Here is a 21,887-nt window from a genome sequence, read left to right on the forward strand (position 1 = left end):
CTTTGCAGTTTGGCAAATGAGAGAGAGAGAGAGAGAGTGTGTGTGTGTGTGTGTGTGTGTGTGTGTGTGTATTTCCTCTTGGTCACATTACATTATTTTTTACTCTCCTGGACGATTCATTTTACTAGTAGACCTTTAACATTTTTACATCTGTGTTCATAAGTAACATTAGTCTATAGTTTTTCTGTGCTATCTTTGCCAGGTTTTGGAGTCAGGGTAATATTAGCATTGTGTAGTAAATGTGGTATATTAGTTTTGCCTCTATTTCAGCCTTTTTCTAGAGGACCTTTGGCTACTGTAATAACTAAAAACTACATTTCTCCATTTCCCAGACTCCCATATAGCTAGTTTCTGATGTAATTCAGGTTCCACCAATCAGATGCACTTACAGTTATCTTGATTTCAGAATTGAGTCTCCCATTTTGCTGGTGTGCATCAGCAGTTATAGAATGACTCTAGAGCCACTAGTTAGGGCAGTGGTTTCCCAGTCTCTGGATTGCAGCTAAGTTGGCATGATCCTGGAGCCCACCAGTTGCCACTTTGACTTCTGATTACCCAGCTTCCTGATTCCAGCTAAGAGAGAAGTTCTGTTGGCCTGCAATTATGCAGTATTGTTCTAGGAGTCATTACTGGACACTCAGCCAGGAACCTGCTACCTCAAACCTTCCATAATGTTGTAAGCTAATAATTCCTCCATATTAAGTCATTTACTTTCTGCTTAAAATAGCCAGAGTTGTTTCTGTTATCTGCAGTTGAGTTTTGGTTAACACAGTCATTGATATCAGAATGAGTATAAGCAACAGACCCTCAAGGATGGAAATCTGAGCTTAGTTAGCTGATCTACTTGGATTTGAAGGCAGTGAGGACCTGGTTTTCATTAGGCGGTGAGATATTAATGTTTTGGGCTGAATACTACCCTCCCCAACCAGACTCATATGTTGAAGCCCTAACCCCCCATACCTCAGAATGTGACTATTCCGAGACAGAGCCTTTGAACAGGTAATTAAGTTAAAATAGGGTCATTAGGGTGGGCCCTAATCCAGTATGACTGGTGTCTTGTAAGAGGAGGAGATGAGGATACAGATAACACAGAGGGATGGCCATGTGAGGCCATGTGAGGACACAGCAAGAAGATGGCCATCTGCAAGCCAAGAAGAAAAGCCTCAGAAGAAACCAAACCGGCTGACACTTTGATCTAGGATTTCCAGCCTCCAGAATTGTGAGAAAATAAATTTCTGATGTTTAAGCCACCCAGTCTGTGGTATTTTGTTATGGAAGCTCTAGCAAATTAGTACGACTAGCAATAAACCACGGCATTCTGTGACAGTCAAATTACTACTTGTGGTTGCCTTAAATAGAGTGCCTATTGAAAGCATGGCTCTGGCAAACCAAGTGGTGGGGCCATAGCATAGCATGATTGCCATACAAAATTCAAAACTCTGAGGTGGCCTGGCTGCTATTAATTTCACTGAAGAACTTAAAGAAAACAGCAGTTTCAGGCTTTTAAATTGTCAGAAACCTAACAGATTTCTGTGACAATCCTAAAAGTCATATCTACAGAGTCCTCGTAGCTGAAAATTAGATACAGAGTTAGATTCTGTGGTCTGCTGAATTAGAGCGTAAGTTGAATTCACAGCTTCATCAGGGCTATGAATTTAGGGCATCGCTGTGAAAAGGTAGGACTCCCCAAAATTGAATAGCAACATTTGGGAAGATTTGGATAACCATGAGTCCCAAACTTCAAAATTCCACTGAGCCTCCCAGTTCAGCAGAAGCAGCTCCTTCTCCTCCATCTGATAAGGCTGATCTCACCTGCTTGGACACCCCGTGTTAACCTCACCTGAAATATACTGTGCCAGGGGATTCCAGTGCTCCCTGTGCTTCACCCTTACCACTCTTCACTGCCTCCAGACCCACTATCAAGTCAGACCCCAACATGCCTAGGGAGCCAATTACAGTCAAACCCAGGAGGAAAAGGCTTACACACCTAAAGAATTGTAAGATTTTATACTGGCAAAAATCTGGGAAATATGCATGGAAATGATTTCTGAGGGACTTCTAGACCAGAAGGAAGGACCATAATTTTAGGATCATGCTAAATTTACTGACATGGGTACAGGTACCAGAGAATCCAGATTTAATATGCTAGCTTAGACAGCTGAAAATGGTTCTAATTATTTGCTTGGTTAAGTATAACTTGAACTCAGCTATGGACTGTGCTGAATGAAGCTGAGATACCAGAAATTCCTTGGTGCTGTGTAGAAGAAATGATTCATAGACTTAGGGAGATAAAAATGTTGAAGTGGATATGTCATATGCATCTAGCCCCTAAGTCTGTTCTCCAAAGGATCCAAAAGATACTTCCTTCATTGAGAAATACATTAGTGAGGGAACACTTGGAAAGCATTATAGTGAGTGAATGTCTTTTCTGAGCTAGAGATAATGGTGGGAATGGTACCATTAAAATGGGCTCCCTGATTTCAGTGGAAATGATGAGACTCTAGGTAGCAGAGTCAAAGTAGCAGCATTTAGTTGTGAGAGACAAGGTAGACGTGTTTCCATAACAGGGCCTGTGTGGTACTCAAAATGGCTCAAGCCTCAGGGCAGTGCATGATACGTCAGGGGGTCCATTAGGCTGAAATAGATGGACTAGAGTCCTACTTGACAGAATAATCAAAAGAACTCTATTTAAGTTTGATGAACAGTGAGACACAACCTCTCAAACTACAAAGTTAATTTCCAGAACCCAAAGCATCTTGCTTGAGGGGCAGGCCTAGAATCCATGGAGGAGGTTGTAAAGATATATAAGATCATAAACTATCCCTCCTAATCCTCCCTAAAGAGGCCTGTGACCAGGGTGACTATGCACTAGAAAAATATCTAGACCTAGGGATTTTATTTTTTTATTTTTATATCTTTATTGGAGGATAATTGCTTTACAATGTTGTGTTGTTAGTTTCTGCTGTACAACAAAGTGAATCAGCTACATGTATACATATATCCCCATATCCCCTCACTCTTGAGCTTCCCTCCCATCCTCCCTATTCCACCCCTCTAGGTCATCAAAAAGCACTGAGCTGATCTCCCTGTGCTATGCAGCAGCTTCCCACTAGCCATCTATTTTACATTTGGTAGTGTATATACGTCAATGCTGCTCTCATACTTCGTCCCAGCTTCCCCTTGCTCCTGTGTCCTCAAGTCCATTCTCTATGTCTGCGTCTTTATTCCTGCCCTGCCACTAGGTTCATCAGTACTGTTCTTTTAGATTCCATATATGTGCATTAGCATACGGTATTTGTTTTTCTCTTTCTGACTTACATCACTCCGTATGACAGACTCTAGGTCCATCCACCTCATTACAAATAATTCAATTTCATTCCTTTTTATGGCTGAGTAATATTCCACTGTATATATGTGCCACATCTTCTTTATCCATTCATCTGTTGATGGACATTTAGGTTGTTTCCATGTCCTGGCTACTGTAAATAGTGCTGCAATGAACATTGTGGTACATGTATCTTTTTGAATTATGGTTTTCTTAGGGTATATGCCCAGTAGTGGGATTGCTGTGTCGTATGGTAGTTCTATTTTTAGTTTTTTAAGGAACCTCCATACTGTTCTCCATAGTGGTTGTATCAATTTACATTCCCACCAACAGTGCAAGAGGGTTCCCTTTTATCCACACCCTCTCCAGCACTTATTGTTTCTAGATTTTTTGATGAAGGCCATTCTGGCCAGTGTGAGGTGATACCTCATTGTAGTTTTGGTTTGCACTTCTCTAATGATTAGTGATGTTCAGCATCTTTTCATGTGTTTGTTGGCAATCTGATGTCTACTTTGGAGAAATGTCTATTTGGGTGTTCCACCCATTTTTGGATTGTTTGTTTTTCTGATATTGAGCTGCATGAGCTGCTTGTATATTTTGGAAATTAATCCTTTGTCAGTTGCTTTGTTTGCAAATATTTTCTCCCATTCTGCAGATTGTCTTTTCGTCTTGTTTACGGTTTCCTTTGCTGTGCAAAAGCTTTTAAGTTTCATTAGGTCCCATTTGTTTATTTTTTATTTTATTTCCATTCCTCTAGGAGGTGGATCAAAAAGGATCTTGCTGTGAGTTATGTCATAGAGTGTTCTGCCTATGTTTTCCTCTAAGAGTTTTGTAGTGTCTGGCCTTACATTTAGGTCTTTAATCCATTTTGAGTTTATTTTTGTGTATGGTGTTAGGGAGTGTTGTAATTTCATTCTTTTTTTACATGTAGCTGTCCAGTTTTCCCAGCACCACTTATTAAAGAGGCTGTCTTTTCTCCACTGTATATTCTTGCCTCCTTTGTCAAAGATAAGGTAACCATATGTGTGTGGGTTTATCGCTGGGCTTTCTATTCTGTTCCATCGATCTATATTTCTGTTTTTGTGCCAGTACCATACTGTCTTGATTACTGTAGCTTTGTAGTAGAGTCTGAAGTCAAGGAGCCTGATTCCTCCAGCTCTGTTTTTCTTTCTCAAGATTGCTTTGGTTATTCAGGGTCTTTTGTGTTTCCATACAAATTGTGAAATTTTTTGTTCTAGTTCTGTGAAAATGCCATTGGTAATTTGATAGGGATTGCATTGAATCTGTAGATTGCTGTGCATAGTATAGTCATTTTCACAATGTTGATTCTTCCAATCCAAGAACATGGTATATCTTCCCATCTGTTTGTATCGTCTTTGATTTATTTCATCAGTATCTTATAGTTTTCTGCATACAGGTCTTTTATCTCCTTAGGTAGGTTTATTCCTAGGTATTTTTTTTTCTTTTTGTTGCAGTTGTAAATGGGACTGTTTCCTTAATTTCTCTTTCTGATTTTTTGTTGTTAATGTATAGGAATGCTAGAGATTTCTGTGCATTAATTTGTATCCTGCTACTTTACCAAATTCATTGATTAGCTCTAGTAGTTTTCTGGTGGCATCTTTAGGATTTTCTATGTATAGTATCATGTCATCTGCAAACAGTGACAGTTTTACTTCTTCTTTTCCAATTTGGATTCCTTTTATTTCTTTTTCTTCTCTGATTGCCATGGCTAAAACTTCCAAAACTATGTTGAATAGTAGTGGTGAGAGTGGACACCCTTGTCCTGTTCCTGATCTTAGAGGAAATGCTTTCAGTTTTTCACCATTGAGAATGATGTTGGCTGTGGGTTCGTCATATATGCCCACTTTCTGGAGAGTTTTTATCATAATGGGTGTTGAATTTTGTCAAAAACTTTTTCTGCATCTATCGAGATTATCATATGGTTTTTATCCTTCAGTTTGTTAATATGGTGTATCACATTGATTGATTTGCATATATTGAAGAATCCTTGCATTCCTGGGATAAACCCGAGTTGATCATGGCGTATGATCCTCTCAGTGTGCTGTTGGATTTTGTTTGCTAGTATTTTGTGGAGGATTTTTGCATCTATGTTCATCAGTGGTTTTGACCTGTAATTTTCTTTTTTTGTGACATCTTTGTTTGGTTTTGGTATCAGGATCATGGTGGCCTCGTAGAATGAGTTTGGGAGTGTTCCTCCCTCTGCTATATTTTGGAAGAGTATGAGAAGGATAGGTGTTAGCTCTTCTGTAAATGTTTGATAGAATTCACCTGTGAAGCCATCTGGCCCTGGGCTTTTGTTTTTTAATCACAGTTTCAATTTCAGTGCTTGTGATTGGTCTGTTCATATTTTCTATTTCTTCCTGGTTCAGTCTTGGGAAGTTGTACTTTTCTAAGAATTTGTCCATTTCTTCCAGGTTGTCCATTTTATTGGTATATAGTTGCTTATAGTATTCTCTCATGATCCTTTGTATTTCTGCAGTGTCAGTTCTTACTTCTCCTTTTTCATTTCTAATTCTGTTGATTTGAGTCTCCCTTTTTTTTCCTGATGATAGACCTAGGGATTTTAAGTGCTGTCTCTGAGCTTATATAACTCCTGGGGATCCAAAGCATCCAAAAAGTGTACGTGTCTGATTGGGCTGTTGGAAGTTAGGTGATAAATAAACAAAAGTTTCACCTTTCCATCTCACTTTGGACTGAGTGAATCAATAACCGAATCTGTGTTATTTACTCAGTTTCTGAGTGTAGGGTTGGAACGAGAAAGAAAAGCAAAATGTTTAAATTCTATGCACCAACTTGTTACCAGACCAAAGTAATAATGATGATGAGAGCTAACATTTACTGAGCGCTTATTATATGCCAGGCTCTTTGCCAAGTGCTTTACATGTGTGATCTCATTTAATCCTCTCAAAAATCTCTATTTGTTCTTGCTTTTATCATTTCCACTTTACAGATGAGGAAAACAAGAACTAGAAAGATTAACTTGTCCACAGTTATACACCTAGTGTGTGGGAGAGCTATGTTTAGTCCAGTCTTTCTGACACCAAAGCCCATGCTCTCAATTACAGCTCTCTACTGCCTTATCTGTGCTATGTCACATGAATATTGATTTACTAATTTGAATTGAGAATTGCATTGAGCCATGTAAACCTACAGCAATTTATTTTTCTCTTCCTGCCTTGTTTTCCAGGCTGATTTCATGCTCAGGGGATACAGGCAGTCTTGTATTGGCAAATGGAAAAGGAGATCTGAAGTGTCACATCACAGCAAACCCATTCAAGATAGACTTGGTATCTGAAGAAGAGGTTGTGATGAGCATAAACTCCCTGGGCCAATTGTACTTTGAGCAGCTGCAGATTCCTCCCAAGCAAAGGTATTTTTGCACATTACTTAACACATAAAGAACTTAAGAAAACCTGACTGTGAATACCAGTTGCCTAAATAGATAATACATCACCATAGAAAACTGGTTTGCCTTATTTGCTGGGATATTGTTCTGAGAAATTTCATCTTTTCACCTGTGCAGGTGAATGCAGGCTTGATGACAAAAATTATTCTCAGACATTTGTGAAGATGACACTCTTAACACATCCTATATGTTTGACTGAGGACGTTCTCTACCCTACACATCCTTCTAAAAAATCATCCTGTTAACTTTTTTTTTTTTTAATAAATATATTTATTTATTTTTGGCTGTATTGGGTCTTCGTTGCTGAACGCGGGCTTTCTCTAGTTGCGGCGAGCAGGGGCTACTCTTCACTGCGGTGCACAGGCCTCTCATTGCGGTGGCTTCTCTTGTCGCGGAGCACAGGCTCTAGGTGAACAGGCTTCAGTAGTTGCAGCACGTGGGCTCAGCAGTTGTGGCACACAGGCCTAGTTGCTCCGCAGCATGTGGGATCTTCCCGGACCAGGGCTTGAACCCATGTCCCCTACATTGGCAGGCAGATTCTTAACCACTGTGCCACCAGGGAAGCCCACACCGTGTTAACTTGATAGATGCTAATGTGAACTAACATGTCTTCAGAATTTCATTTTACCTCCTTAGAATAACATGAGTTACCTTAGACTTGAATAGTTGTCCAGGAATTTTCTGGAACCAACCATTTGATCAAAGCTGTTTGTGTGTGGGTCGCATGAATTGGAAGATAGTAGTAGAAGGAGATTCTTCTTCCATTTTTACCAATATTGTCTTTAAATCCTCCAGTCTTTCTATTTTTACCCAAATAATGAACATCTTATATGAGCTGCAGAAAGCATTCAACATAGTGATTTTTTTCTGAGTTTCAACTTATTTCTATTTTAAAATTTTAATATTAAAAAATCTTATTTTGGGACTTCCCTGGTGGTGTAGTGGTTAAGAATCCACCTGCCAATGCAGGGGATGCGGGTTCAAGCCCTGGTTCAGGAAGATCCTACATGCCGTGGAGCAACTAAGCCCATGTGCCACAACTGCTGCGCCTGCACACTACAACTACTGAAGCCCACGCACCTAGAGCCCATGCTCTGCAACAAGAGAAGCCACCGCAATGAGAAGCCCACACACCGCAACAAAGAGTAGCCCCTGCTCGCCTCAGCAAGAGAAAGCCCGTGCAGCAACGAATACCCAATGCAGCCAAAAATAAATAAATAAATTTATAAATTTATAAAATATAAATGACTTATTTTATCACAGAAATGTGTTCATTGAAGGAAAAATAGAAAATATTGAAAAGAAGAAAAAATACCCATAATCCTGCCACCTACTCTGTTAGTGCCTTATGAATATAATTCAATTACTTTTTTTGACTGAAAATACTAATAGCATAACAAATCCCTGTGTATTTGTTATTTATATTTAATTCATTATTTATTTATATTTAAAGCATTAATATTTAAAACATTTTTTCCTTTTACTAAACTCCCATTATTTTTGTTTTAGAGGTGATATCTAAGTTGGGCTTTTTAATTTTTATTTATTTTTTTAAATAAGCACATTGTACAAAGGTGTATATACACAGGGAGATCAGCTCGGTGCTTTGTGACGACCTAGAGGGATAGGATAGGGAGGGTGAGAGGGACGTTCAAGAGTGAGGGGATATGGGGATATATGTATACATATAGCTGATTCACTTTGTTGTACAACAGAAACTAACACAACATTGTAAAGCATTTATACTCCAATAAAGATGTGAAAAAAAAAAGGTGTATATAGTGAAAAGTCTCCCTCACCATTTGTGCTTGAGCTACCTCATTCCATCCTTGAAAGTAATCAGTGTTTCCAGTTTTCTGTGTATCCTTCCAGAGATAATTTATGCCTATACAATAAGATTAATGTATTCTTTGTTTTTTCCTTTCCTGTCACAAATGATATCATCTTTACACATTATTCTGTACCTTGCTTTTTTTCCCTTTACCAATGTGGTAGTTTCTAATTTCTTTAAAACAGCTACATAGTTTCTATTATATGGTTACACTGTGATTCATTTAGTTAATCCCTGCTAGTAGACTTTAAAGTTGTTTCTGATACTGTTTTACAACTACTTACTTCATGAATAACCTTGTATATGTGTCATTTTGCATACATGCAAGTATATCCATAGACCAGAGTCACAGAAGTATAATTTCTGATCAAATGGTTTGTACATCTGTACTTTTGATAGATGTTTCCAAATTGCCTCCCATAGAGGTTGTGTACTAGTTTATATTTCCATTATTTGTATTTATCTTTGTGTTAGGAAAATTAGATTATCCACTTGGAAAAAAAATGTAAGGTCCTAACCTCAGAACATTAGCAAAAATGAATTCCAGATAAATAAAAATAAAGCACACAAGAAAACAAAAATAGGAAAAAATGTAGAATTTAAAGAATCTTAGTGTAAGAAAAACTGAAGAGCCATAAGGAAAAAGGGTGATTGATTCGATTACTTAGAAATTTTAAACTTTAAACTTTATTATAACCACAAAAACAAAATACAAACAAACAAAAAAACTTGAACAAAATGAAAAGGCAAGGACTTGTAATTTCCAGTCTGGCATGTGAGGAGCTCAGAAGTTGCCACAAACAAGAATGAAACGTCAATCAAAAAAAAAAAAAAAGAAAATTACTCAAAATACAATATAGACCTAAATGTAAAACCTAAAACTATAAAACTTCTAGACAACAATGAAGAAAATCTTGAAACCTTGGATCAGGCAAAGATGTCTTAGATATTACACCAAAAGCATGATCCACAAAAGAAAAAATGGGTTAAATGGATATAACCAAAAGTAAAAATGCCTGCCCATTCAAAGACTATATGAAGAAATAGGTTATTATTCTTCCTTTAATTTGCATTGACTATTAATTACTTTATTTTGTTTTATTTTGTTTTATTTTATTTTACTGTAGTAAGAGCACTTAACATGAGATCTACCCTCTTCACAAAATTTTAAGTGTTCCATACAGTATTGTTAACTGTAGGCACAGTGCTGTACAGTAGGTCTCTAGAACTTATTCATCTTGCTTAACTGAAACTTTATGCCCATTGATTAGTAACTCCCCATTTCCCCCTCCCCTTAGCCCCTGGCAGCCACCATTCCTCTTTGAGTCTATGAATTTGACTATTTTAGATACCTAATATAGGTGGGATCATGTAGTATTTATCTTTCTGTGACTGGCTTATTTCACTTAGAAGAATGTCCTCAAGGTTCATCCAGGCCTTAGACTTTGTTCATTTGAGTATGAGTTGCTTCAAACTGGAGGAAATGATCTGGAAATGCATTAAAATTTAAAATATGCATACGTTTGAACTAGCAGTACCAGTTTTGGGACTTTGTCCTGTTGTAATCAAACACACATGTATCTAAGATAAATGTATGAAGGTGTTTATTGTGGCATTGTCATAGTAAAAACTAGAAAAAACCTGAATAATTAACCATAATCAATTATAATAAAATATTATTCAACAATAAAAAAGGGATATTAATCCCTCTGTATAATGATTTAAAGCTTTAGTATATTAAAAAAAGACTATATGAAGAGAATGAAAAGATAATTCATAGACTAAGAGAAAATATTTGCAAAGTATATATCTAATAAAGAAGTTGTATGGATTGACATAATATAGAAAGAACTCTCAAAATTTAAGAAAATAATCTAATAAACAAAAGATTTGAACAGATATTTCACCAAAGAAGATATACAAGTGACAAATAAGCACTTGAAAAATATGTTTAATGCCGTTAGTCATTAGGGTATTGCAAATTAAAACAACAGTGATGTACTACCACACACCTATTAGAATGGCTAAAGTTTAACAGGCCAACCATATTGTTAATGTAAATTGACCAAATAAAATTATATCCTTCTTAGCAGGAGCTGATAAACTGACACTGGGCTTGGAAATGTAAAAAAAAATTTCTATAGACGGGCTGAACTGAAACCAGGGAAGAGTGAGTTCACTAGATGGGGGGAACATGGCTATTTGGAGTGAAAGGTCAGTCCACAGCATCGTAATAACACTAATGTGTATATTCACAACAAAGTAATGTCACTACATTTAACAGACAGCACCAAAAAGTAGACATAGTGGGGACAAAAGTTCCCTGATATAAATGGCTGCCTAGACTTATTGTCCTTGTGGATCCTTGGGAGGCATTCTTTGAGACCAAATTGAGACTGGTCCCTGGGCAGAACGTTGCTCTCTGCCTGTTGAACATTCATGCTGCAAGAAGAGGTAATGAGCCTTATTCTAAGTACAGATGTACCTTGTACTTGTGTAATGTCCTAAAGGAGAATCATCGTTTACATGCAATCTTGCAATCTTCTGCTATGCAAAGTGTTTATTTTGCCTTTTTCAATATATTTGCTTGACTTAGGCACTTTGAACAAGGAAAAGAAAAATAAAACACCTCTGAACTCTGATCTTTCACTGCTTTTGTACATTCTGATTGTGAAGTTGAGGGTAAGGATGTTCAGAAACCCATGGGGAATTTATATGCCTTCAGAATATTGTGCATGTTCTAATATGATGAGCTTTTAAAACACTTCGTTAAAACATGAATCAATATGTGTAATTGTATAGATACTCAGCTAATTTTGAATGCTGCTGATGGCATAACTATATATAAATATAAATTTTTATATCCAAAAATATATTCTTGTGTGCTGCTTTTCCTACCTGGGGATGTTATTTCATATAATGAAGATTGTTTTCTTTTTTACTAACTCATTTCAAAGAGAAAGAATTTTACTTATAAGCAAGCTGTTTTTCCCCCAAACATTCCAAAACAATTCTTTTTCTTCTTTGTTTTTTTCATCCAATAAATGATAACATTATGATCTTTAAAAAAGAAAATAGCAGAGCAGTTTTTCAGTTATCTGAAACGCTGTCTCCTGGGCTGCAGTCCTCATTTTGCCCCCAATAAAACTTAACTCCCAACTCTCAAAAAAAAAAGAAAATAGGAGTAGTTATATTAATTTCAGAAAGAGCTAACTTCAAAACAGGGAAAGTATGTGCCTGATAACAAAGCATCAAAATACTTGAGGCAAGAATGATAGAACTGCAAGTAGAAATAGATGAATCCACTATTACAATTAGAGACCTTAACACCCTTCTATCAGGAATGGACAGATTCAGCAGGGAGAAGATCAATAAGGACATATTCTAATTCAAAAGCACCATCAATCAGCTGGCTATAATTGACATCTATAGTCTCCTTCATCCAACAACAGTAGAATACACATTCTTCTCAAGCTCACATGGAACATTCACCAAGACCATATTTTGTGTCATAAAACACACCTTAACAAATTTAAACAAATGGATATCATACAATGCCAGCTCTCAGACCACAATGCAATTAAACTAGAAATCAACAACAGAAAGCTGGAAAATTCCAAAATACTTGAAGATTAAACAACATGCTTCTTAATAACACAAAGAAGAAATCTAAAAAGAAAGAAAGGAAAAGATTTCAAACTAAATGAAAATTAAAATACAACATCAAAATTTGTGGGATGCAGCAAAAGCAGTGCTTTGAGGGAAATTTGTAGCATTGAATGCAAATATTAGGGGGGCAGATGCATTTGAAGAGAGGCACATAGGAACTCCAAAAGAACAAGTCATTTCTGTTGCTTATGCTCACTGGTAGGTTCATAATTGTTCACTTTAGTATTATTCTTTAAACTCTGTGCATACATTATATACTCTTCTATATGCATGCTGCATTTTACACTAAAGAAAAAATTAATGTATAATGAGTATGAATAGACAATTCACAGAACTAGAAATACCATTTAATGTATAAAAAGGTAGTCTGCATCATTAATGGTACAAGTTCAAACTGAAATGCATTATCTTTTCTAAAACTTTAGATTGGCAAAGAGTTAAAAAAAAATCCATGAAGTCTAGTATTGTTAAGAATGGAAGAAATATGCACTCAAATACAACTATAGGTGTTAGAATAAGTTGTCATCATTGTGCAAGACAGTGCATCATGTTGCTCCATTCTAGGGTAATATTGCGCGAGAGGAACTGTGTTCTACCTTGCTTACGTTTTGTTTAAATACTATGAACATGTATTACATTTATAATAAAAAAACTGATTAATGTATTTTTAAAAGACTTAAGGAAATTCAAATCTCTCTATATTTTATAAGAAATCAAGCTGTTGGATTAATGTTCATCATAAATGTTTAATTTCATAAATTTATTTTTATAATGATGTTATTTTTAATAAGTTAAAGGATATAATTTATGGGGTCTCAATATTTGGAAATGGAAATCTTTATCATTGAACAAATTGTCAGTCTTGCCATGAGTGAAACAACTTTATATTACAGCAGAGCCACCAAGGAAAATGAGGAGGATACATCAGATGATACCACTCAGGTAATCTACATAGAGTAATATATCTTTTTAAAATGTTTTTCACTATCATCATCATTATGTGGAGTATAATAGGTCTGTTCTTCCCTTATACAGGTGGGTAGTTGGTAAATGCTTTACCACATATAAATGGGACCTCCTGTAGGCCAGGCACTGTTCAAGGAATTGGTGCTGTATCATCAAACTAATCCGATTCCCTCATTATCATGGAGCTTATATTCTTCTAAGTCACATTAACTTTTTTGGACTTTAAGAGCAAAGGAGAACTATGGAAAGGTCTTAAGCAGCAGAGATACATGGTCTGATTTCTGTTTCGGAAAGATTATTTTGGCTAAATTCTGGAGAATGGACATTCCAGAAATCGTCTCTTCATCCAAAGCCCCACACATCTTTAAAGGAACCCTGACAGTAGCTATGGCCACGAAGAATGGTGAAAAATATTTCCAGTGCAATAAGACAAATGCTTCTCCCTCTTGAGAACTGGCCCATACTGATGAATATGAGAGAGAATAATTTTTCCATTTTCAAATAGGGAAGATAAAAACTAACACATTTGTGCCTTACACAGCTTTGTGACAATATGTTATATTAGCTTTTGGGAGACCTCTAATCATATAGCTTAGATAGTGGTTTTGAGTCAAACACCCCTTTGCAGGACTCTGATGAAAGCTGTGAACCACCTCTGTAGAAAAAAAATTTTTTTCCTACTGTTTCAGGGAGTTCACAAACTTTAAAGCCTATCTAGACCTCAGGATAATAATCCCACATTAAGAATTCAGGTGTCGGGCTTCCCTGGTGGCGCAGTGGTTGAGAGTCCGCCTGCCAAGGCAGGGGACACGGGTTCGTGCCCCAGTCTGGGAAGATCCCACATGCTGCGGAGTGGCTGGGCCCGTGAGCCATGGCCGCTAAGCTTGCACGTCCGGAGTCTGTGCTCCGCAACAGGAGAGGCCACAACAGTGAGAGGCCCATGTGCCGCAAAAAAAAAAAAAAAAAAAGAATTCAGGTGTCGTTTTAAAAAAAACAGACTCACTTTACAGAAGATTTAATTATGAAGAAACAGCCTAGAAATAGGGAAAGGGCTCACTTTATTATTATTTATTTATTTATCTATCTATTTATTTATTTTGGCTGTGCTGTGTCTTAGTTGTGGCACTCAGGATCTTCGTTGCAGCATGCGGGATCTTTTAGTTGCAGCATGAGAGATCTTTTAGTTGTGGCATGCGGACTCTTAATTGTGGCATGCATGCGGGATCTAGTTCCCTGATGAGGGTTCGAACCCAGGCCCTCTGCATTGGGAGTGCGGAGTCTTACCCACTGGACCACCAGGGAAGTCCCTCACTTTTTAAAAAGAAATGTGCTTTTCACATACACACACAATTCTTTTAAAACTTTTTTCATTTTACCAGAGACAAGGTGACTTTTGTAAAGCTTGAAAGTTCATGGCTCTAGGTCAAAAGATAGTGAACCTGAGCAGTGGCCATCCCAGTTGACTTCTCCATCCAGCACAAGAACACAGCCAGTAGTTTGGCTAATTGAAGCAGGGGGGAAGGTGCCCATCTCAGCCAAAATCTTTGCTTAGGGTCTCTCAGAAGAGACCCAAGTTATTTGATTCTAAATGTTTTGCCTTACATATGTAAAAGACTGCATTTTGCAAAGTGCTTTCACATCATTTTGGCTCTTTTAAAGATATTCACGTCAAACAGTGTGGCAGTTCCTAAACAATTAAACATAGAATTACAATATGAGGGGCTCACCTGGTGGCGCAGTGGTTAAGAATCCGCCTGCCAATGCAGGGGACACGGGTTCGAGCCCTGGTCCAGGAAGATCCCACATGCCCTGGAGCAACTAAGCCTGTGCGCCACAACTACTGAGCCTGCACTCTAGAGCTCGCGTGCCATGACTACTGAGCCCGCGAGCCACAACTACTGAGCTCGCCTGGTGCAACTGCTGAAGCCTGCGTGTGCCTAGAGCCCATGCTCCGCAACAAGAGAAGCCACTGCAATGAGAAGACCGTGCACCGCAACAAAGCGTAGCCCCTGCTTGCCACAACCAGAGAAAACCCATGCCCAGCAACAAAGACCAAAAGCAGCCAAAAATAAAAATAAATAAATAATTAAAAATTAAAGAAAAAAAAGAATTACAATATGATCCAGTAATTCCATTTATGGATATATATCCAAAACTGAAAGTGAGACTCAAACCAATATTTGCAGCCTATGTTCATAGCAGAATGATATTCACAGTAGCCAAAAGGTAGAAGCAATCCGGTAATCCAAGAGTCATTGACAGATGAATGCACACACAAAATGGAGTATATACATGCAATGGAATATTATTCAGCCTTAAAAAGGAAGGAAATTCTGATACATGCTACAAAATGGATGAATCTTGAAGACATTATACTAAGTGAAGTAAGCCAGTCTCAAAAGGACAAATACTTTATGATTCTACTTAGATATCTAGAGTAGTCAAATTCATAAAGACAGGAAATAGAAAAGTAGTTGTCAAGAGCTGGGGGGAGGGGAGAATGGGGAATTATTGTTAAATGGGTGCAGAGGTTCAGTTTGGAAGCATGTAAAAATTCTGGAAATGGATGGTGATGATGGTTGTACAACATGTGAATGTACTTAATGCCACTTAAAAATGGTTAAAATGGTAAATTTTAAGTTACGTATATTTTACCACAATAAAAAATATATTCATGTCTGCTATAGATCATAAGGATGATTAATGGCGTTTATATAGAACATAGATCTAATTTGATTAATATACTGATATCACAAATTGGCCTTTTAAAAGATGAAATCACTTCCTCAGTCTAATATTTTAATCAAATAAATGTGCTATTGTGGTAACAACATTTGTTGCAATATATAACCTCAGTTTGCTCCCTTTTTTTGTGCCAACAGGAAAATCAAGAGGAACTGGGCCTGTGGGAGGAGAAATTCAGAAATTTTGTGGATGTCAAAGATAATGGTACAATTAAAACTGGTGTAGTGTTAAAACAGACCTTTCCAAAATGGCCAAAAGTCTCTATCTAAAAGTCCCTTGAGCTTTGGCACCTAAACACATGACTTCTGTAAGGTGAACAGAAATCTCATGTTTGGGTCCCCTATTCTTCAGTAATGCATTGCAATAGAGAAATAGTGAGTGTATGACTTGTGGGGAGCGTAGAAGTATAGGCCTTATGGAGTTTCTGGTCTCATGGAGGTCCGCATACTGCTTGCACTATGCAGTGAATCAGACAGCTGCAAATTCTACATTCTATTTTTATGAGAGTCAAGTGATGAGAAACCAAGTTCTAGAGCTCATTGCCTCCAACATTTCAATGCAGTGGTTCTCAGCCTTTTCCAGGCCTCCCCATCATTTATGTGAGCATCATGTGACATTTCTCACTAGGCTTAGTGATGGAGGGGGAGGGTGTAGGTGGCTGGGAAGGAATTTGTCCCTTTAGGAGACACGGTTCAAATACTTGGGGCTTATTTAGTTGGAAAAAATACTCACTTTTCTCCTTATTTCTCCCTACCCTGGGGAATAACAGACCTTCCCTAACTCCTTGAGAATCTCTGTTCTAGCATCTATTTCTATAGCCTCATATAATGATCAGGACTGACATGTGCCCAAAAATTATAAGTAGAGGGGCCCTAAAGCTCCCCTTTCTGTAACATTATAATCCTTTTTACCTTACCTAAAGCACCCCATTTCCATAAACTCCTCCAAATAAGGACCATTTGATGGCAAATACTTTTACCTGAGAGGGAATTTAAGTCAATGTTATCTCTCCTAGTTACTTTCATTTTCCCCATATCTCTAAAATAATTGTTAGATAAAGGACTTGTCTTTGGCTAAAGGAAATTTATATATCTACAATCACAGGGAAGGGGGTATTTTGAGGAGCCAGGAAAGGTCCTCCTGGTGCCCTTGACCTTATAGTTTCTGTATGCAGTAAGAATGAACCGTCAGGCAGAAGACACCCAGCCTTTCATCTAGTAAGTATTAAAAGTGCTCGCTATCATCTGCTTCCTAAAGCAAACAAGTATGCAATACATTTCTGGAAAATTTAGATTAGGGAAAAAATCTAAAACTTTGTAATCCTATTTTACAGATAGAAAGGAGATTTACTATAAATGAGGACACAGAGAACTTTAGCACACAGCTAAGGAAACATAACTAATAAGTGCCCAGAACTTTGCCATGTGCATTTTTGTATCCCCACAACACCTAAATATAACCGTACAGAGAGTCAGCATACATGATTTACTGATTGATCAGGGCAAGCTCAGGTCTCTTGATCCCTAGTCTAGTCATCTTGCTGCTCTTATAGTTGCTGAATCTCCTTAATCGATTGTCCCACTGAGAAGCAAAACTCAGTCACTATCCTGGTCCCTGCAGGTCCTGCCTCCATTGGTTTGGATTTCTCCTTGCATGGGTTTGAGCATGTCTATGGGATCCCGCAACATGCAGAATCACACCAACTTAAAAATACAAGGTAAAGTGAAAACAAGAATTCTTACAGGAGGCTCTGGTTTCTGGACTGGAAAAGTTTGAAAGGAAAATATGTGAGATGTCTGAGCCAGTGCTAATATGTATCTGGCCTTTCCCCTCTTGATATTGCTTGTAGATCTTTAAGAATTTCCCTTTAATGATCGCCCAGAGCAGTGGTTTTCAATTTTTATATTTTGGCAAAAAGAAGACAATTATAAAAACTGTATTGCTGAACCTAAAAATATAGAGGAAGTAAAAATATGGAGCTGCTGTGGTTGAAGTAGCGGGGAGAGCTTCATAATATCACCTCCCCGGGTTTTGCTTTCACCTCCCAAGGCCTTTCTGTGGAACCTTGGGAAATACACTGTGAAGATCACTGACCTAGAAAAAGGCTTTTACCAAAAAAGGACAGTGAGCCAGAGAATGGAAGAGTGTGGCATCTCATATCACCTTTGATTCCCTCGGGGAGATTATTTCAAACTAACACTATTGACAAACAAATGCCAGGGGTATCACTCTAAGAGGAAGCGGAACCAAAGAGAAACAGAGTCTGGTCAAAGTTGCCAGGTTCAGATGCTGTTTAGATAATAGGGAGACATAGTGACAAGTGAATCAGAAACTGTGTTGCTCTCACACCAACCTGAGCTCCGTGTTCCCCACCTCAATTCAGTTCCTAATCTTTCCCTACTCAGTACTGTGGAAACATGTTAGGATACTATCATTTTGCTTTCACGACAGAGAAATACAAAATTTGTCAATTTATTGTGTGCTTGCTATTATGCAGGATTCACAGGAAATGGTCCTCACCTCACAAGAGATATTTAGAAAAGCTATCTAAGATATGAGATCATACACGCCAATAGTAGCCTGAGGGGATGCCAAAGGAATCAAAGGAGGAGGATCATATTCACCCACATTGGGTCAGGAAACCTTTAGGGAAGTGTTAGGAGTTGAGCTTTGAAAGATGTATTGTACCCAAGGGGAGAATGCAGGGGAGAATGGAGCTATAATATTCATTAAGAATATATATGCAGTGGTAATTGGTAATCCTTCCTTGTGTGTTTCAGTGATGGAGATGCTTACCGTCTTTATAACCTAGATGTCTATGGATATAAAATACATGACAAAATGGGCATTTATGGTTCAGTGCCTTATCTCCTGGCCCACAAACTGGGCAGGACTCTAGGCATTTTTTGGCTAAATGCCTCAGAAACACTAGTGGAGATCAATACAGAGCCTGCTGTAAAGGTGAGCAATGGATCATGACTGCATGTCATAATCACAGAAGAAACAAAGCCACTGAAGTGTAATTGTAGCTCTGGGCTTTTAATGGCAGTCCTCTGCCTCCAGAGTCCTCGCAGTATAATCAGTGAAGGTTATTGGTATGTACTAAAGGATCAGACTATTACACACATATGGATGGGTGTTGTGGGTTAGAGGGAAATTTTTCAGACCTTCATTCCATTCCTTTTCCAGGATGCATTGACCCAGACGGGCCCAGTTGCTGTTAGACAAAAGGTCAGATCTCAAACTGATGTGCACTGGATGTCAGAGAGTGGAATCATTGATGTTTTTTTGCTGACAGGACCTACACCTTCTGACGTCTTCAAGCAGTACTCATACCTTACAGGTACTTGCATGTGGAAGTGCCAGTTTCTTGTTCCATTATATTTCCTCTATCCCATGTAGAATCACTGTAAATTAATATTTGTTGTACACCATATAGTATTTATAAACAACTTACCCAAGCTTTTAAAGAAGCAAGCATTTCTCCTCCCACTCTCATCCCATTCAGCTTGGTTAAACATTCCACTAGGGCTGGAACTCTCCATTCTCTAATCCCTAATACTCACCATCTGCCTTCCTTAGAGCCTTTTAACCCCTGGGCTTTCTCTTCCTTTATCTCAGATGACCAGTATCCCAACCTGAACTTTTCTATGTTCTCTTCTCCATTAAAATATAGTGGCTTTAGCACTATAAAAGCATTTTATCTTTAAAAGATATGAGATTGGGGCTTCCCTGGTGGCGCGGTGGTTGAGAATCTGCCTGCTGATGCAGGGGACACGGGTTCGTGCCCCGGTCCGGGAAGATCCCACATGCCGCCAGGAGAGGCCACAACAGTGAGAGGCCCGCGTACCGCAAAAAAAATAAATAAAATAAAATAAAAGATATGAGATCATCTCAATTGATTGCAGAAAAAGCATTTGACAAAATCCAACACTATTTCATGATAAAAACATTCAGAAGACTAGGAATGAAAGGAAACTTCATCCACATGATAAAAGGCATTTATGAAAAATTCACAGCTAACATCATACTCAATGGTGAAAGACTGCAAGGTTTTCCCTAAGATCAGAAACAAGATGAGGCTTCCCTCTTTCACCACTGCTATTGAACATTGTAGTTAAAGTTCCAGCCAGAGAAATTAGTCAAGAAAAAGAAATAAAAGGCATCCAAATTGGAAAGGGAGATGTAAAATTATCTCTATTCATAGATGATGTGATACTATATGATAGAAAATCCCAAAGAATACACACACACACACACACACAATTAACCAAAGTTGCAGGGTACATGGTCAACACACAAAATGAGCTGTGTTTCTATACACCAGCAATGAACAATCTAAAAAAGAAATTGAGAAAACAACTCCACTTACAATAACATCCAAAAGAATAAAATACCCAGGAATAAATTTAACCAAGGATGTGAAAGACTCGTATGCTGAAAACTACAAAAAATTCCTGAATTAAAGAAGGCCTAGATAAATGGGAAGAAATCCCATGTTTGTGTATTGAAAGATTTAGTATTGTTAAGCAAGCAATACTATTGGACGCAATCTACAGATTTACTACAATCCCTGCCAAAATTCCAATGGCCTTTTTTTAAGAAATGGAAGAGCTGATCTTTAAAATCATACTGAATTTCAAAGGGCCCTGAATGGCCCAAAAGTCCTGAAAAAAAAATGTTGGAGGACTCATACTTCCCGATTTCAAAACTTACTACAAAGTTAAAGTAATCCAAACAGTGTGGTACTGGCATAAGGATAGACATATAAGCCAATGGAATAGAATTGAGAGTCTAGAAATAAACCCATACATCTCTGGCCAATTGATTTTCAATAAATGTTCAAGACCATTCAATGGAGAAAGAATTGTCTCTTAACCACATGGCACTGGGACAACTGGATATCCACATGCAAAAGAATGAAGTTGGACCCCTATCTCACACCATATACAAAAAATTAACTCAAAATTGATCAATGACATATATATAAGAGCTAAAGTCATAAAACTCTTAGAAGAAAACAGGGATAAATCTTCATGACCTTGGATTGGCAACAGATTCTTAGCTATGACACCAAAATCATGAGCAACAGAAAAAAAATTAGACAAGTTGGACTTATTTAAAACTAAAAACTGGGCTTCCCTGGTGGCGCAGTGGTTGAGAGTCCGCCTGCCGATGCAGGGGATGCGGGTTTGTGCCCCGGTCCGGGAAGATCCCACAAGCCGCGGAGCGGCTGGGCCCGTGAGCCATGGCCGCTGAGCCTGCGCATCCGGAGCCTGTGCTCCGCAACGGGAGAGGCCACAACAGTGAGAGGCCTGCGTACCGCAAAAAAAAAAAAAAAAAAAAAAACCTAAAAACTTTTGTGCATCAAAGGACATTACCACAAAAGTGAAAAGGCAACCTATAGAATGGGAGAAAGTATTTGCAAGTCATACATAAGATAAGGGTCTAGTATCCAGAATACATAAAGAACTCTTATAACTCGACAATAAAAAGGAACAATCTAACTCTAAGATGAGAAAAGGGCTAAAATAGACATTTCTCCAAAGATGTACAAATGGATTAACAAGAACATGAAAAGATGCTCAACAGCACTAGGTATTAGGAAAATGTAAATTAAAACCACAATGAGATACTGCTTCCTACCCACTAGGATGACTAAATCAAAAAAAGAGGGGAAATAATAAGTGTTGGTGAGGATGTAGAGAAGTTGGAAACTCATACATTACTAGTGGGAACGTGAAATGGTTCAGCTGGTGTGGAAACAGTTTGGCAGTTCCTCAAAACGCTAAACATAGAACTATCATATGACCCAGCATGATGATTGATTTTGTGTCAACTTGCCTAAGTCATGGTGCCCAGATATTTGGTTAAACATTAGTCTAGATACCACTGTGAAGTTATTTTTTAGATGAGATTAACAG

General features: G+C 37.9%; 1 protein-coding gene across 6 annotated transcripts in view; it reads left to right on the plus strand.

Annotated features, from left to right (window-relative positions):
* GANC (glucosidase alpha, neutral C) overlaps positions 1 to 21,887 on the plus strand; it is a 76,710-nt gene that overhangs the window by 11,604 nt on the left and 43,219 nt on the right. For 5 of the 6 annotated variants that reach the window (XR_003428196.1, XM_027084014.1, XM_027084015.1 and 2 more), the window contains exons 5-10: positions 6,534 to 6,716; positions 13,146 to 13,194; positions 16,101 to 16,167; positions 17,584 to 17,680; positions 18,744 to 18,924; positions 19,153 to 19,306. Coding sequence is in view for 5 of the 6 variants with exons in the window: in XM_027084014.1 (XP_026939815.1) it covers positions 6,534 to 6,716; positions 13,146 to 13,194; positions 16,101 to 16,167; positions 17,584 to 17,680; positions 18,744 to 18,924; positions 19,153 to 19,306 (731 nt within the window). In the remaining variant the exon portion in view is untranslated. The remainder of the gene's footprint in view (positions 1 to 6,533; positions 6,717 to 13,145; positions 13,195 to 16,100; positions 16,168 to 17,583; positions 17,681 to 18,743; positions 18,925 to 19,152; positions 19,307 to 21,887) is intronic. The other variant, XM_027084012.1, reaches the window with a different exon arrangement.

The sequence above is a fragment of the Aethalodelphis obliquidens genome, unplaced genomic scaffold (assembly GCF_003676395.1).
Source record: "Aethalodelphis obliquidens isolate GAN/ISIS:26980383/991018 unplaced genomic scaffold, ASM367639v1 scaffold51, whole genome shotgun sequence".
NCBI classification, from domain to species: Eukaryota; Metazoa; Chordata; class Mammalia; order Artiodactyla; family Delphinidae; genus Aethalodelphis; species Aethalodelphis obliquidens.